At 44.0% G+C, this 16,730-nt stretch overlaps 1 protein-coding gene across 1 annotated transcript; it reads right to left on the bottom strand.

Moving 5' to 3' along the window:
* Positions 1-1,794: 1,794 nt before the first annotated feature.
* Positions 1,795-16,138, bottom strand: ntpcr (nucleoside-triphosphatase, cancer-related). The gene is made up of 5 exons (XM_041874079.2): positions 15,989-16,138; positions 9,157-9,319; positions 8,831-8,933; positions 5,292-5,501; positions 1,795-2,073 (listed from the first exon to the last, which is right to left on the bottom strand). Exons 1-5 carry the CDS (start codon positions 16,020-16,022, stop codon positions 1,993-1,995), a joined length of 591 nt encoding a protein of 196 aa, XP_041730013.1. The 5' UTR covers positions 16,023-16,138; the 3' UTR covers positions 1,795-1,992.
* Between the last annotated feature and the right edge of the window lie 592 nt (positions 16,139-16,730).

Below are 16,730 nucleotides of genomic sequence, written 5' to 3'. Positions count from 1 at the left end.
AGAAGGCAAGGTCAGTACAGGTGCATCAACGCTGGGACCGAGAGACTGAAAACCAGCTTCTATCTCAAGGCCATCAGACTGTTAAATAGCCATCACTAGCCGGCTACCACCCCATTATTCAATCCTGCACCTTAGAGGCAGCTGCCCCATATACATAGACATGGAATCTAGTCACTTTAATAATGTTTACATACTGCTTTACTCATTTCATATGTATATACTGTATTATATTCTACTGTATTTTAGTCAATGCCACGCCGACATTGCTCATCCTAATATTTATATATTTCTTAATTCCATTCTTTTACTATTAAATGTGTTTATTGTTGTGAATTGTTAGATACTACTGCACTGTTGGAGCTAGAAACACAAGCATTTCGCTACTCCCGCAACAAAGTCTGCTAAATATGTGTATGTGACCAATAAAATGTGATTTGATTTTGATTTTATTTAAACAGTTAAAGATCAAGATATATACACACTACTACTAGGCTGTAAACAGTTAAAGGCATAAACAGAGAATAAAACCAAAAACTAAATAAATCAACGTTTTATCAAATCAACTCACTGCAAACAGTTCCAAAACAGTTATGATAGAAGTAGTCTTGCACAGTTTAAAATTAATTCAATAAGAAATATATAGAAAGAAACATTGATTAGGAGGCAATCTGTTAAGTCAATCCAGAGAAGTTTATTGTTCAAGTGATTGTTTCTTTATGTTGATCATGTATAAACCATCAGGATAGGAGTTGTTTTCCAGTTAAATACTGATCCATTTCAAACTGCATGAACCCTCCCTAGTTTCTCAGTTTGACAAGGTGAATACACAGGACGCTAAACTTACTTAATGTGATAAGGGTTCATGCAGTTTGGGTTAGTACCAAGTGGAAGGGAGTGATTCGTCCCCACAGTCCTCTGTCTCGATCATTATGTATGATGCAATCCACCACTTAATTGGTGTTCTAAATGTATGCTTATGACACACTGCACTATACCCCCTGCTGAAACCAACCCAACCCCTTTCAGCTTCAGGTACGTACTGTATCATATGGACAGTTACATTAAGCATGCATACATTAACAGTACATATGTACATTCACATATAACATGAGAGTACCAAAGACGAGCATCAGGATAAACTTCAACTGCTTTAGGATCATCTTGAAGCTTTACAAGATCCATAACCTCCACCCATCAGGGGTGGGTCTAGTTTCATCAGGGGTCGGTCTAGTTTCATCAGGGGTGGGTCTAGTTTCATCAGGGGTCGGTCTAGTTTCATCAGGGGTCGGTCTAGTTTCATCAGGGGTGGGTCTAGTTTCATCAGGGGTCGGTCTAGTTTCATCAGGGGGTCGGTCTAGTTTCATCAGGGGTGGGTCTAGTTTCATCAGGGGTCGGTCTAGTTTCATCAGGGGTCGGTCTAGTTTCATCAGGGGTGGGTCTAGTTTCATCAGGGGTGGGTCTAGTTTCATCAGGGGTCGGTCTAGTTTCATCAGGGGTCGGTCTAGTTTCATCAGGGGTCGGTCTAGTTTCATCAGGGGTCGGTCTAGTTTCATCAGGGGTCGGGTCTAGTTTCATCAGGGGTGGGTCTAGTTTCATCAGGGGTCGGTCTAGTTTCATCAGGGGTTGGGTCTAGTTTCATCAGGGGTCGGTCTAGTTTCATCAGGGGTCGGTCTAGTTTCATCAGGGGTCGGTCTAGTTTCATCAGGGTCGGTCTAGTTTCATCAGGGTCGGTCTAGTTTCATCAGGGGTCGGTCTAGTTTCATCAGGGGGTGGGGGTCTAGTTTCATCAGGGGTCGGTCTAGTTTCATCAGGGGTCGGGTCTAGTTTCATCAGGGGTGGGTCTAGTTTCATCAGGGGTCGGTCTAGTTTCATCAGGGGTCGGTCTAGTTTCATCAGGGGTCGGTCTAGTTTCATCAGGGGTCGGTCTAGTTCAGAGTGCTGCTGTGCTTTAAGACCCTCCATGTTGTTCCACTGATCTTGGATAACTTCCACCTACTTAGGCACTTTCCTTAAACAGTCCTGTAGCGCTGACACAACCTCTTGTAATATAACATCTCTGTTCTCCTTGGTGACCTGAGCGAGAGCCAGAGCCAGAGCGAGAGGGGGAAATGGGGAGAGCGAGAGATGGGGAGAAACACACAGACCAAAGATCTTGAAGAGATACAGTGAGGGAAAAAAGTATTTGATCCCCTGCTGATTTTGTACGTTTGCCCACTGATAAAAGAAATTATCAGTCTATAATTTTAATGGTAGGTTTATTTGAACAGTGAGAGACAGAATAACAACAAAAAGATCCAGAAAAACACGTGTCAAAAATGTTATAAATTGATTTGCATTTTAATGAGGGAAATAAGTATTTGACCACCTCTCAATCAGAAAGATTTCTGGCTCCCAGGTGTCTTTTATACAGGTAACGAGCTGAGATTAGGAGCACACTCTTAAAGGGAGTGCTCCTAATCTCAGTTTGTTACCTGTATAAAAGACACCTGTCCACAGAAGCAATCAATCAGATTCCAAACTCTCTACCATGGCCAAGACCAAAGAGCTCTCCAAGGATGTCAGGGACAAGATTGTAGACCTACACAAGGCTGGAATGGGCTATAAGACCATCGCCAAGCAGCTTGGTGAGAAGGTGACAACAGTTGGTGCGATTATTCGCAAATGGAAGAAACACAAAATAACTGTCAATCTCCCTCGGCCTGAGGCTCCATGCAAGATCTCACCTCGTGGAGTTGCAATGATCATGAGAACGGTGAGGAATCAGCCCAGAACTACACAGGAGGATCTTGTCAATGATCTCAAGGCAGCTGGGACCATAGTCACCAAGAAAACAATTGATAACACACTACGCCGTGAAGGACTGAAATCCTGCAGCGCCCGCAAGGTCCCCCTGCTCAAGAAAGCACATATACAGGGCCGTCTGAAGTTTGCCAATGAACATCTGAATGATTCAGAGGAGAACTGGGTGAAAGTGTTGTGGTCAGATGAGACCAAAATGGAGCTCTTTGGCATCAACTAAACTCGCCGTGTTTGGAGGAGGAGGAATGCTGCCTATGACCCCAAGAACACCATCCCCACCGTCAAACATGGAGGTGGAAACATTATGCTTTGGGGGTGTTTTTCTGCTAAGGGGACAGGACAACTTCACCGCATCAAAGGGACGATGGACGGGGCCATGTACCGTCAAATCTTGGGTGAGAACCTCCTTCCCTCAGCCAGGGCATTGAAAATGGGTCGTGGATGGGTATTCCAGCATGACAATGACCCAAAACACACGGCCAAGGCAACAAAGGAATGGCTCAAGAAGAAGCACATTAAGGTTCTGGAGTGGCCTAGCCAGTCTCCAGACCTTAATCACATAGAAAATCTGTGGAAGGAGCTGAAGGTTCGAGTTGCCAAACGTCAGGCTCGAAACCTTAATGACTTGGAGAAGATCTGCAAAGAGGAGTGGGACAAAATCCCTCCTGAGATGTGTGCAAACCTGGTGGCCAACTACAAGAAACGTCTGACCTCTGTGATTGCCAACAAGGGTTTTGCCACCAAGTACTAAGTCATGTTTTGCAGAGGGGTCAAATACTTATTTCCCCCATTAAAATGCAAATAATTTATAAAATTTTGACATGCGTTTTTTTGTTTGTTATTCTGTCTCTCACTGTTCAAATAAACCTACCATTAAAATTATAGACTGATCATTTCTTTGTCAGTGGGCAAACGTACAAAATCAGCGGGGGATCAAATACTTTTTTCCCCTCAATGTACCATGGCAGCAAGAGCACAGTGATCCTGATGGATGGAACCAGATCTAATGCTGCAAATATCACTAACATAGATCCTGATGGATGGAACCAGATCTAATGCTGCAAATATCACTAACATAGATCTGGTTCCATCCATCAGGAACAATGTTAGTGATAGTAACAGTGTTAGATCTGGTTTAGTCACGCATGATTTCATGTTTAATCCCCACAATGCTATATGGTAAAAGGATAACGGTATCCACCATGCTATATGGTAAAAGGATAACGGTATCCACCATGCTATACGGTAAAAGGATAATGGCATCCGCCAAGATTCCCTGTTGCCTAAATTATTTTATGCATAATTATTATAATAAAAATGTTTTTAAATAGCACCCCCTTGTGTGCACATTCGGTAATATCGTATACCCCGGTATGGTACAGAAACGGTATAACAGTAAGAAAATCTGGATACCGCCCACTCTAAACATCTCTAAACATAATTAAATATGTCAAAGTAATTCAAGATGAATATATGATAGTAAATGTAGCACACTAGCTAGGTTCCAATTGGCGACAGAATTGTCATGCAAACATTCTAAAATCCACATTAAAAACAATATGCATGTTTCCATCAAATTGACATGATGCAGATAAAAGGCTGAGCGTGATGATGTAGAACACATGAAATGCCGTCGGTGGTTAAATTCCCACGTACCGAATAAACAATACAAGTTCAATGGGTTTCCATCACATTGCCAACTGGCGTTATATAGCGAGTGTGTGTGCCCACTCCGTTATTGGCTAGAGAGACTGTATATCCTACATGATGAGATTATTATGGACATGAGTGAGATTCTTTTTTATTTTGTCAAAGCATCGATTATCATGTCACCATAATAAGACCCTCTATATAGGAGCATCAAGCTCATCACGTGCCCTTCCACCACCCTGTGAAGCTCATCTGTAGCCTAATAAACTGCTATCCCGAGGAGTCGTAGTGGGAGGACGTCGTCGCGTGACTCCAACTTTACTTTGATATGATGTGTATTATATCAATATCTGCACATTAAAGCATTTCCACATTTCTTGCATAATTAAATTTTACAGACACAAAAAGATCCCACCTTGTCTAACATACTTAGTTTTGTCAACATTTGACCGTCAAATTTGCTGTTTGCATCAGGCCTGTCGTGACATATGTTATCAGATATGTACTCAACTCACATACCGTCCCGTGTCACTCAGTTGGTAGAGCATGGCGCTTGCAAAGCCAGGGTGGTGGGTTCGATTCCCACGGGGGACCAATATGAAAATATACACACTCACTACTGTAAGTGGCTCTGGATAAGAGCATCTACTAAATGATCTAAACGTTGGATGGAAACCTGGTTCTATTTCCTCCTACTGTAACCATGGTGAGGGTAAAACTGCTCCCAAGAACAACTGACCCAGTCTGTGCAGTAGGTTGAACATTTGACGTCCCTACAATGAGGGAGGTAAGATTAGATAGAAAGAGATGATTTGTGTGTGTGCGAGCACGCATGTACTCACAGTGAAGACTGTGACGTCCGTCCTGGTCCGTATCTCCTCCACTAAACCCAGTGGTTTTCCTGAAGGGAGGGGTATAGTCCCCAGCACTGAGAAGACTGGAGAGTCCAGGGTCTGTCTGACAGACCTGATGAATGGCTGGCTGAACAGCTCCATTTTACCAACCTCATCTATGATAAACAGCTGACTGTTGCTACTGCATGAAGACTCAAGCTAAACATAGAGATGGAGAGGTTAGAGACAACATCACTCAAAACAAAAAACAGACTGAATGGTTGATATACTGCTGCAGTTCTACTCTACTACTACTACTACTACTACTACTACTACTACTACTACTACTACTACTACTACTACTACTACTACTACTACTACTACTGCTACTGCTACTACTACTACTGCTACTACTACTACTACAGTCCTACTCTACTACTACTACTACTACGGTCCTACACTACACACACATACATAAAAGTATGTGGACACCTCTTCAAATTAGTGTATTCGGCTATTTCAGCCGCACCCGTTGCTGACAGGTGGATAAAAATTGAGCACACAGCCAAGCGATCTCCATAGACAAACATTGGCAGTAGAATGGCCCTTACTGAAGAGCTCAATGACTTCCAACGTGGCACCGTCATAGGATGCCACCTTTCCAACAAGTCAGTTCGTCCAATGTCTGCCCTGCTAGAGCTGCCCCGGGTCAACTGTAAGTGCTGTTATTGGGAAGTGGAAGCATCTAGGAGCAACAACGGCTCAGCCGCGAAGTGGTAGGCCAAGCTCACAAAACGCGACCACCAAGTGCTGAAGTGCGTAGCGTGTAAAAATTGTCTGTCCTCGGTTGCAACCCTCACTACCGAGTTCCAAACTGCCTCTGGAAGCAACGTCAGCACAATAACTGTCGGGAGCTTCATGAAATGGGTTTCCATGGCCGAGCAGCCACATACAAGCCTAAGATCACCATGCACAATGCCAAGCGTCGGCTGGAGTGGTGTAAAGCTCGCCACCATTGGACTCTGGAGCAGTGGAAGTTCTCTGGAGTGATTAATCACGCTTCACCATCTGGCAGTCCAAGGGACTAATCTGGGTTTGGCGGATGCCAGGAGAACGCTACCTGCCCCAATGCATAGTGTCAACTGTAAAGTTTGGTGGAGGAGGGATAATGGTCTGGGGCTGTTTTTCATGGTTCGGGCTAGGCCCCTTAGTTCCAGTGAACCCCGACTGCGAGCCAGGCCTAATCACCCAACATCAGTGCCCGACCTCACTAATACTCTTGTGGCTGAATGGAAGCAAGTCCCCGCAGCAATGTTCCAACATCTAGTGGAAAGCCTTCCCAGAAGAGTGGAGGCTGTTATAGCAGCAAAGGGGGGACCAACTCCATATTAATGCCCATGATTTTGGAATGAGATGTTTGACGAGCAGGTGTCCACATACTTCTGGTCATGTAGTGTAGGTGAGCAGCCCAGCCACGCATGTGTGCAACTGTGCAAGGCTGCAGGAACACCAGGCTCATCGATAGGTTATCAATCAGAACCTGACAGCCAGGCAGCTCCATGAACAGTAAAAACGTAATGCTGGAATTGCCATCAAGTGAGAATATCACAGCCCTGACATATGAGGAAAAACACTGATCACAGCCCTGACATATGAGGAAAAACACTGATCACAGCCCTGACATATGAGGAAAAACACTGATCACAGCCCTGACATATGAGGAAAAACATGGATCACAGCCCTGACATATGAGGAAAAACATGGATCACAGCCCTGACATATGAGGAAAAACATGGATCACAGCCCTGACATATGAGGAAAAACACTGATCACAGCCCTGACATATGAGGAAAAACACTGATCACAGCCCTGACATATGAGGAAAAACACTGATCACAGCCCTGACATATGAGGAAAAACATGGATCACAGCCCTGACATATGAGGAAAAACATGGATCACAGCCCTGACATATGAGGAAAAACACGATCACAGCCCTGACATATGAGGAAAAACACTGATCACAGCCCTGACATATGAGGAAAAACACTGATCACAGCCCTGACATATGAGGAAAAAACACTGATCACAGCCCTGACATATGAGGAAAAACATGGATCACAGCCCTGACATATGAGGAAAAACATGGATCACAGCCCTGACATATGAGGAAAAACATGGATCACAGCCCTGACATATGAGGAAAAACATGGATCACAGCCCTGACATATGAGGAAAAACACTGATCACAGCCCTGACATATGAGGAAAAACACTGATCACAGCCCTGACATATGAGGAAAAACACGGATCACAGCCCTGACATATGAGGAAAAACATGGATCACAGCCCTGACATATGAGGAAAAACATGGATCACAGCCCTGACATATGAGGAAAAACATGGATCACAGCCCTGACATATGAGGAAAAACACTGATCACAGCCCTGACATATGAGGAAAAACACTGATCACAGCCCTGACATATGAGGAAGAACATGGATCACAGCCCTGACATATGAGAAAAACATGGATCACAGCCCTGACATATGAGGAAAAACACTGATCACAGCCCCTGACATAGAGGAAAAACACTGATCACAGCCCTGACATATGAGGAAAAACATGGATCACAGCCCTGACATATGAGGAAAAACATGGATCACAGCCCTGACATATGAGGAAAAACACTGATCACAGCCCTGACATATGAGGAAAAACACTGATCACAGCCCTGACATATGAGGAAAAACATGGATCACAGCCCTGACATATGAGGAAAAACATGGATCACAGCCCTGACATATGAGGAAAAACACTGATCACAGCCCTGACATATGAGGAAAAACACTGATCACAGCCCTGACATATGAGGAAAAACATGGATCACAGCCCTGACATATGAGGAAAAACATGGATCACAGCCCTGACATATGAGGAAAAACATGGATCACAGCCCTGACATATGAGGAAAAACATGGATCACAGCCCTGACATATGAGGAAAAACATGGATCACAGCCCTGACATATGAGGAAAAACATGGATCACAGCCCTGACATATGAGGAAAAACACTGATCACAGCCCTGACATATGAGGAAAAACACTGATCACAGCCCTGACATATGAGGAAAAACATGGATCACAGCCCTGACATATGAGGAAAAACATGGATCACAGCCCTGACATATGAGGAAAAACATGGATCACAGCCCTGACATATGAGGAAAAACATGGATCACAGCCCTGACATATGAGGAAAAACACTGATCACAGCCCTGACATATGAGGAAAAACACTGATCACAGCCCTGACATGAGGAAAAACATGGATCACAGCCCTGACATGAGGAAAAACATGGATCACAGCCCTGACATATGAGGAAAAACATGGATCACAGCCCTGACATATGAGGAAAAACATGGATCACAGCCCTGACATATGAGGAAAAACATGGATCACAGCCCTGACATATGAGGAAAAACATGGATCGCAGCCCTGACATATGAGGAAAAACACTGCTCTGCTAAATAGTGCAATAATAACGTACGTTTCTGAAGAGAGGTAGAGCCAGGTTCTCAAACGAAGGTACATCCACTACATACTGTCCGACAGTGTACTGCTTCCCTCCATGTGAAGCTACAGACTTCTCTCTGAACAGAACAAAGACAGCAAAGAAAAACACATGACTTAACATGTAGGGGCCAGTTTCCCAGACGAAGCCTAGTCCTGGACTACAGAGTAAACAATTGAGAATTTTAAAAATGCTTTTTAGTCCTAAACTAGGCTTCATCTGTCTGGAAAACAGGCCCTTACAGAAATAGGTAGACCATTTTGGTTGATTACGTAAAATATTGACACCTGACTGAAGCCTACCTGACTCTGGACAAGTGCCCCCGCTGTCCGGTCACAGTGACAACGTCGAAACCGACCCTGCGCCCCCCCTCCCTGACCTCCTGGGTGTAGAAGCCCTCCACAGACACACCTGAAGACACGATGATGTCACAGGCCTTCTGGACCAGGGTGGTCTTCCCCACACCTTCACAATAGAAGAGGGTCATGGCATATCCAAAATGAAGCCGTTTGTCTTGTTGGGGCCTTCAAACCATGACTATCAATAGAAATGTAACATTTGATCATAATGCAAAAGTATTGACTCATGAACAGAGTTGTTATGTTATTATTTGGCGGAGGTCACACCATTCACTTACGGAGGATCTGCCTGGGACACACGGTGGTCACTAGTTAACCCAGCCACAAAGGCATAACTCTGGATAAAACCCTCCCTAACCATACTGCTAACCTTATGCCTAACCTTAAATTGAGACCAAAAAGCAAACCTTTGTATCCAACTTTGAGGCTTTGGAATCTGACCGTTATCCAGTGGAAACCGGGATACACCAGAGAGGAAGAGGCGAAGAGAGAGTGTTTACTACGCCCAAAATATGTCCATGTTAAGCAGATCATTAAGTATTAAGCAAGTGAGGGGATTTTGTATGGGGGGCAATGAGAGTGCCAAATTTAGTCAAATTGAAACTTAATAGCCATTTCAATACTTGAGGCGTATTTGATCTAATATAAGTTGCGTAATAATAATATGATATGCCATTTAGCAGACGCTTTTATCCAAAGCGACTTACAGTAATGCTGAGGTTGTTACGAGTGTAGGCTAGGGATATGAGTGTGATGCACGTGACATCCAGGCAACTTTGAGAAAAAACACAGAGTTGTCCCTGTTGAAAATCGAGACGTCTATGAATATTCATTAGGATAGCAACTCGCTCGCCATTGAGTACAATAAAGGCGAGTGTCAACGAATATTCAAAAAAAAGTATTCAAATAACGAGATGTATCCACCAATCAAAAGACAGGAATAGGTGTGAGCTTGACAGCCCGGTGTTCAGCTCTGTGGACAACAAAGCCCATTGTTAGTCAGCTCCTCAGTTCATCCAACGACTGTCTATTATACTGACAAGACTTGATTGACCACTCTAACAATGGAAATACATGTCCTCAAAGATGGAAGGCAGGCGGGAGGAGGAGAGATCAGGTGGGACCATTATAGCCAATGAGAGGGCAGATACACACATGAACAGGCCATTGAGATAGACAAGTTTTTGAGCCGTTTCCGCTCTACTTCCTGAACTCCTCCCGTCGATGCAATCCACTTCCGTTCTGCCGGGCTGGGTTTGTTTTGCTAGCTAGCCCGTTGTGCCGACAAAGCACTGATATCGCAGTGACAAAGAGGATATAAAAATTACAATTACAACATGAAGAAAAGTGGTTCGGGAACGACGTGTGCTGTAGTTGGTTGCAAAAACTAGAGAAAGCACCTGAACGAGTGGTTAGATAGAGAGTGCTACGACCACAAACCAGCTACGAAGAGGCAATGTCCATGCGCTCCATTGTTTACATTTTTTCGCAAGCCTGATACCGACTCGGAATCAAGGACCTGGCTGAAGGCATTGAATCTAAAGAAACCACCCCTCAACGTTTTTGTTTGTTCCTATCACTTTGTTGACCAAAAACCTACCAAGGATAATCCTTTCCCAGAGTTGTGGTTGGGATACAATCGCCCTCCCCAGCCAAAGAGGCGTCAACTCACCCAGCGGACCACTGCCTCCCCCCAGATAAAAGAAACGCAGACTTGAATCTGAGGGTAAGTTCAGCAACTTTAGCTATGAAGCTGACAATACTGTTAATTATGAAGAAGTTGTCATACATTAACATTGCTACCGGTATTTTGCTAAGGCAGTTGATTGTTTTGGAGATGGGACAAACAATGCCCACGATAGCTACATCATTAATTGTGTGTGTCTGCCTGCGTGTGCCTTAGTCTACATCATAAATACAATGCAAGGTGGCAGGCTGTTGTGATGATGATTGTGTGTGTGCGCGTGTGAGTGCAATGTTGTAGTACATATTTTTCCATTGTGATGTTTGTAGTGAGAGGACTCTATGCCTGCATTAATTTTGCTCCATCCATGTTTTCTCTTCCCCTTTTTAGATGCTCCAGAAACCTGTCAGCCTGTCTGTGAGGCCGAGCCTGCTACACCAAAATTTCGAGATGCCCAGACCCAATGGGAGGATCCGTCACATATTGATCACATTTACTGTTCAACAACACAGTCTGTTAAAGTAGACAAGGCCACACAGTGCGAGGCAGAAATGGGTCCTACTGTGACCAGCACCACGGTCATTGATGATGCTAGGTCCCGGCTGTATACAGGAGTGCTTATGGTTCAATTATTCACCCTGGTGACGGTGTTGTTGCCTTTCAGTAAGCCATCAATTACCCTTCCTGTTGTTGACCAAATACTTATGACGTTGATGAAACTAAAACTAAACCTAATATTAGGAGATATTGCTCACCGCTTCAATGTGTCTACATCCATGGCAAGCATTGTGATTAGTCACTGGATTGACGTGATGGGTGAACAGTTCAAAGTCCTGATCCCCTGGCTTCCAAGAGAGACCATTCGTGCCACCATGCCCTTGTCGTTTCAGAGGAACTACCCTCGAACCACCTGCATCATTGACTGTGCCGAAAGTGCCATGCAGAGAGCCACAAACCACGACTCAAGGAGTGACACTTTCAGCCAGTATAAATCACGCAACACTGTGAAATATCTCGTCGCTGTGGCCCCTAATGGGCTAATCATGTTTATATCTGATGCCTATGCTGGCAGAAGCAGCGATAAGTTTATCACCATGGACAGTGGGTTCCTAGACTATCTGAGGGCTGGTGATGAGGTCATGGCGGACCGTGGGTTCACCATTCGAGACTTGCTTGATGAGAGAAGGGTCAGTTTGAACATCCCTGCTTTCACCTACAGGCGCAATCAGTTGACCAATGAGGAGACGACACGCACCAGGCGAGTAGCCAATGTCCGCATACATGTGGAAAGAGCAATCCAGAGACTGAAGGTTTTTAAGATTTTATCCCAGAATGTTCCCATCAGCATGGCACCGAAACTGGACAACATCTTAACCATCTGTGCTGGCCTAGTTAACCTGAAGAGTCCACTGATCAGTGAGGTTTAGAATCTTGCCCTGTGTCCCTGTCTACCAACACCCAGCCATGTTGTTCATTAAATACAGATTAACACAACAAATACTGCGTGCATTGTATTTTTTAATATTATATATGAATATTTTCATAGTGATGTAATTGTGTGGGCTGCTTTTGTATTTTACTTTTTAATACCTGTTAAGATTAAACACGCAATCTTTCTTGTTGAAGCCATTTGTTTAGTTTCCTCAAAACAATTAATTAATCCAGTGTTATTTATGTACAGTATGAGCTTACTATGAATTATGAACTGTGTTAAAATAAATTGTAGCACTCTAAAGATTGAAATTACATCAAACTTTATTTTCACTCAAACAGTAGGCACACTGATATATTGCACAGCATAAAGAGATCATGTAAACAATGGACATCTGTTGGCTCCTGTGGGCATGACCTAAATAAGGCAGTTTATTTTGGTTTTAAAATGCTGAGATATTTACTTCAGAACTGTAACCTTCCCTCAACAAAATCATCAACAATTTTCGGGAGCATGTGGGCAAAGTAGAATGTGCGCAGCCTTATGATATGCCCCTGGACAAAGCCTTGGTCGTAGGGTACTTCGATTTCTAGGTGCTCAGTTTTGTTCCAGATCACCAACTTGGAGTGCTGAAGCCCTGTGCAGTGCATCCCAATTTGTACCTGCATGTAGTAGCCTTTTGGACCATTGCAGGCAATATGGTAATCTACCCTATCTCCGTTTGCCACAGTTGTGATTTCGCAGTTCTTTGTTGCCAAAAATTCTGCAAGTGACTTGTTTCCCATCACAGGTGATTTGATCTCCAACAGAATGTCGTTGTTTATCACTCCATCGGGAGATGCTGCAAGCCACGGTTCCTTTTCGCACACCACTAAGCCTTTGGTTTCAATGCTGTTGCCCAGAGTTTCCAAATAGTCCCTTGCAAGTTCCTCCCCCTCCGCTCCTTGACGGGTTGCGGCATTGCCACGGAAGGATGGGTGTAAGTGTTCTGACAAAAACTTGTCAGGCGCCGTGGTTGAGCGAATGGGCACCTTTCTAGCTGTGCTCGCTGTCAAAGTAGTAGAACCGTGTTCCCAAGCTAGCGTCGACATTGCTGTGTTTACACCGGCAGACGTTGTGCAAACAACTTCCGGCGGAAATGAAATGCATTTGTGTAGAGTTATGGCGCCACCCGGGATACAGCGCGTAAACTTGTCTATAGATAGAGGACTCATCTTTGTATCTGTGCCATTATAGCGTCTGTGACAGCATGAGGACCCAACTCCTAGGAATCCCCATCCAGCGGACTACTTTCAAATGGTGGACGCACTCAATGGCCATGCTAAAACCGGTTATATCCATGATGAGTCACCTACCAATTTCTATGCACTAGGCAGAACTTTGATAAGGTTATATATTTATTTTTTTTGTTGTCGAAATGCCACGTGCGTCCACTTATTGCAGTGCATTCGTAACAAGTGAACCACTACAAAACGTATATTAGATCAAATAAGCCTCACGTATCAAATTAACAATTCAACTTTTTGTTGACCAAATTTCACACTCATCAACCTCCACACAAACATTCCTCAATTCGTGGGCTTATTTTTGGTGGAGCCAAACCTCTTGCCTCGCCTCTTCCTCTCTGTTATCTCCAATAGGGTCTGGCTCCAGCAGATACCTTCTCACGCCACAGACGCTGTGAGGCATATGAGATGAGACACGAATAGTGCCATAGAGGATGGTGTGTTACCACACAAAAACAGCACGGGTGGTGAAAATACATCTATAATTCGATGCGAGGTACTAGCTAGCGTGTACTAGCGTATACTAGAACTAGTGTGTACTAGCTAGCGTGGTACTAGAGCTAGTGTGTGCTAGAGCCAGTGTGCTAGCTAGCGTGGTACTCGAGCCAGTGTGCTAGCTAGCGTGGTACTCGAGCCAGTGTGTGCTAGCTAGCGTGTACTAGTGCCAGTGTGTGCTAGAGCTAGTGTGTGCTAGCTAGCTAATGTAGTACTAGAGCTAGTGTGTGCTAGCTAGCTAATGTAGTACTAGTGCCAGTGTGTGCTAGCTAGCTAATGTAGTACTAGTGCCAGTGTGTGCTAGCTAGCTAATGTAGTACTAGAGCTAGTGTGTGCTAGCTAGCTAATGTAGTACTAGAGCTAGTGTGTACTAGCTAGCTAATGTAGTACTATAGCTAGTGTGTACTAGCTAGCTAGTGTGTACTAGCTAGCTAATGTAGTACTAGAGCTAGTGTGTACTAGCTAGCTAATGTAGTACTAGAGCTAGTGTGTACTAGCTAGCTAATGTAGTACTAGAGCTAGTGTGTACTAGCTAGCTAATGTAGAACTAGAGCTAGTGTGTACTAGCTAGCTAGTGTGTACTAGCTAGCTAATGTAGTACTAGAGCTAGTGTGTACTAGCTAGCTAATGTAGTACTACAGCTAGTGTGTACTAGCTAGCTAATGTAGTACTAGAGCTAGTGTGTACTAGCTAGCTAATGTGCTAGGCTAGTGTGTACTAGCTAGCTAATGTAGTACTAGAGCTAGTGTGTACTAGCTAGCTAATGTAGTACTAGAGCTAGTGTGTACTAGCTAGCTAATGTAGTACTAGAGCTAGTGTGTACTAGCTAGCTAATGTAGTACTAGAGCTAGTGTGTACTAGCTAGCTAATGTAGTACTATAGCTAGTGTGTACTAGCTAGCTAGTGTGTACTAGCTAGCTAGTGTGTACTAGCTAGCTAATGTAGTACTAGAGCTAGTGTGTACTAGCTAGCTAATGTAGTACTAGAGCTAGTGTGTACTAGCTAGCTAATGTAGTACTAGAGCTAGTGTGTACTAGCTAGCTAATGTAGTACTAGAGCTAGTGTGTGCTAGCTAGCTAATGTAGTACTAGAGCTAGTGTGTACTAGCTAGCTAATGTAGTACTAGAGCTAGTGTGTACTAGCTAGCTAATGTAGTACTAGAGCTAGTGTGTACTAGCTAGCTAATGTAGTACTATAGCTAGTGTGTACTAGCTAGCTAATGTAGTACTATAGCTAGTGTGTACTAGCTAGCTAATGTAGTACTAGAGCTAGTGTGTACTAGCTAGCTAATGTAGTACTAGAGCTAGTGTGTACTAGCTAGCTAATGTAGTACTCGAGCTAGTGTGTTCTAGCGTATACTAGACATAGCATCTGGATATGTGTGCAACAAAGTAGATCATTCACCTTCTGCTACCATTTCTGTCAAACCGTCTATACATACAGTTTCACGTATACGTTCGATAAATCCAACCTATGCACCACAGACCGCAACGCAACCGCCTCTCCAACACCATGCTGGAAGGAAAACGCAGCGTTCCAGTGGATATGAATGTACTTCTGATGAACCAAAATGCAAAAACACTGTCGGTGTGACCGAGGCGTCAGATAACATTGTAGCTCGCTAACTTTCGAAAATGTGCACGGTCAGAGTCGACCTGCTACTTTCAAAATAAATCAGGACACTCAAGCTTCAGTTTACAAATTGTTTTAGCTATTAGCTGAACTACTGCTGTTACATTGTATTGTGTGGCATGGCATCATTTCTAAAACTAGCGTCGGTAGTTAGCTAGCAGCAGTCACAACTTCACAGCGTTTCTGAACAACTAAACCGTGCCATGCAATCTGCGTTGTGTTTCAAGAAGTTTGTTTTATAGTTACCCGGAGGTCCTGTTAGGAAAACGTGTTTGATCATTTCTGATTAAATGTTCTGTTTACACCGTTCACTACATTGCTTCTCCTCACATCCGTACACATGGAAGCCGCAGATTGAAGTGGCAGGACTCGGTGAGGGGATTGTGTTAATGCCCCGGGGGAACAGGGTTAGCGTTGATTGCATTCGATTTGGAACCGGGCTACCTCCCGGTGTGAGCCAGGTACGCCGTTCTGGCCGACGGTCAAATCGGCTCAAAACAAAAGTGACATAGATTAAGCACTTGGAGTATGATTAGTATGCTGTGTTTTTACATGCAAAAGTGATTGATTTTGATACAAATGCTTTATCTGCCTTTCCAATGAAAACTACTTTGAAAATTCGAACATATATTTTATTGAAAAGAGATGTAAGTTTCTGAACAATGCCCCATGCTGCATTGTTGACAGATTACCGTTCGATATGAGCAGGGCGCGCCACCCTCACTGATTTCACCCGGTCGCTCATGTGATGGGCCATAGTTCGGTTCAACCCGGGGAAGTTTAATCGAATCCCCTTATTGACATTCATTGGGCAGGACCAGCACAACCCGTAGAAAGGAGCAGAGAGAAGGATCAATCAATACTAATTGGAAGGGGTCTGTGTGAATGTGAATCCAATCCTCAAAACCAGGGGTATTCAACTGGGGTCCGCGGCCAGGTACTGCAGGAGGTCCGAGAAAATATTGTAAAAAATAAAACATCTTTAAAA

This window comes from Coregonus clupeaformis, unplaced genomic scaffold (assembly GCF_020615455.1).
Source record: "Coregonus clupeaformis isolate EN_2021a unplaced genomic scaffold, ASM2061545v1 scaf0171, whole genome shotgun sequence".
Classification (NCBI taxonomy): domain Eukaryota; kingdom Metazoa; phylum Chordata; class Actinopteri; order Salmoniformes; family Salmonidae; genus Coregonus; species Coregonus clupeaformis.
Note: the sequence above shows the minus strand (reverse complement) of the source record. Positions and strands in the feature narration are given on the sequence as shown.

Bases quoted from the DNA above. Each gene is read 5' to 3' on its own strand.
- ntpcr (XM_041874079.2), bottom strand. From the start codon at position 16,022: ATGATCAAACACGTTTTCCTAACAGGACCTCCGG. The intron at 9,320-15,988 runs GTAACTATAAAA...TCTATTGTGAAG, and splicing joins TTTCCTAACAGGACCTCCGG to GTGTGGGGAAGACCACCCTG. The intron at 5,502-8,830 runs GTACGTTATTAT...CTCTATGTTTAG, and splicing joins CTCTACCTCTCTTCAGAAAC to CTTGAGTCTTCATGCAGTAG.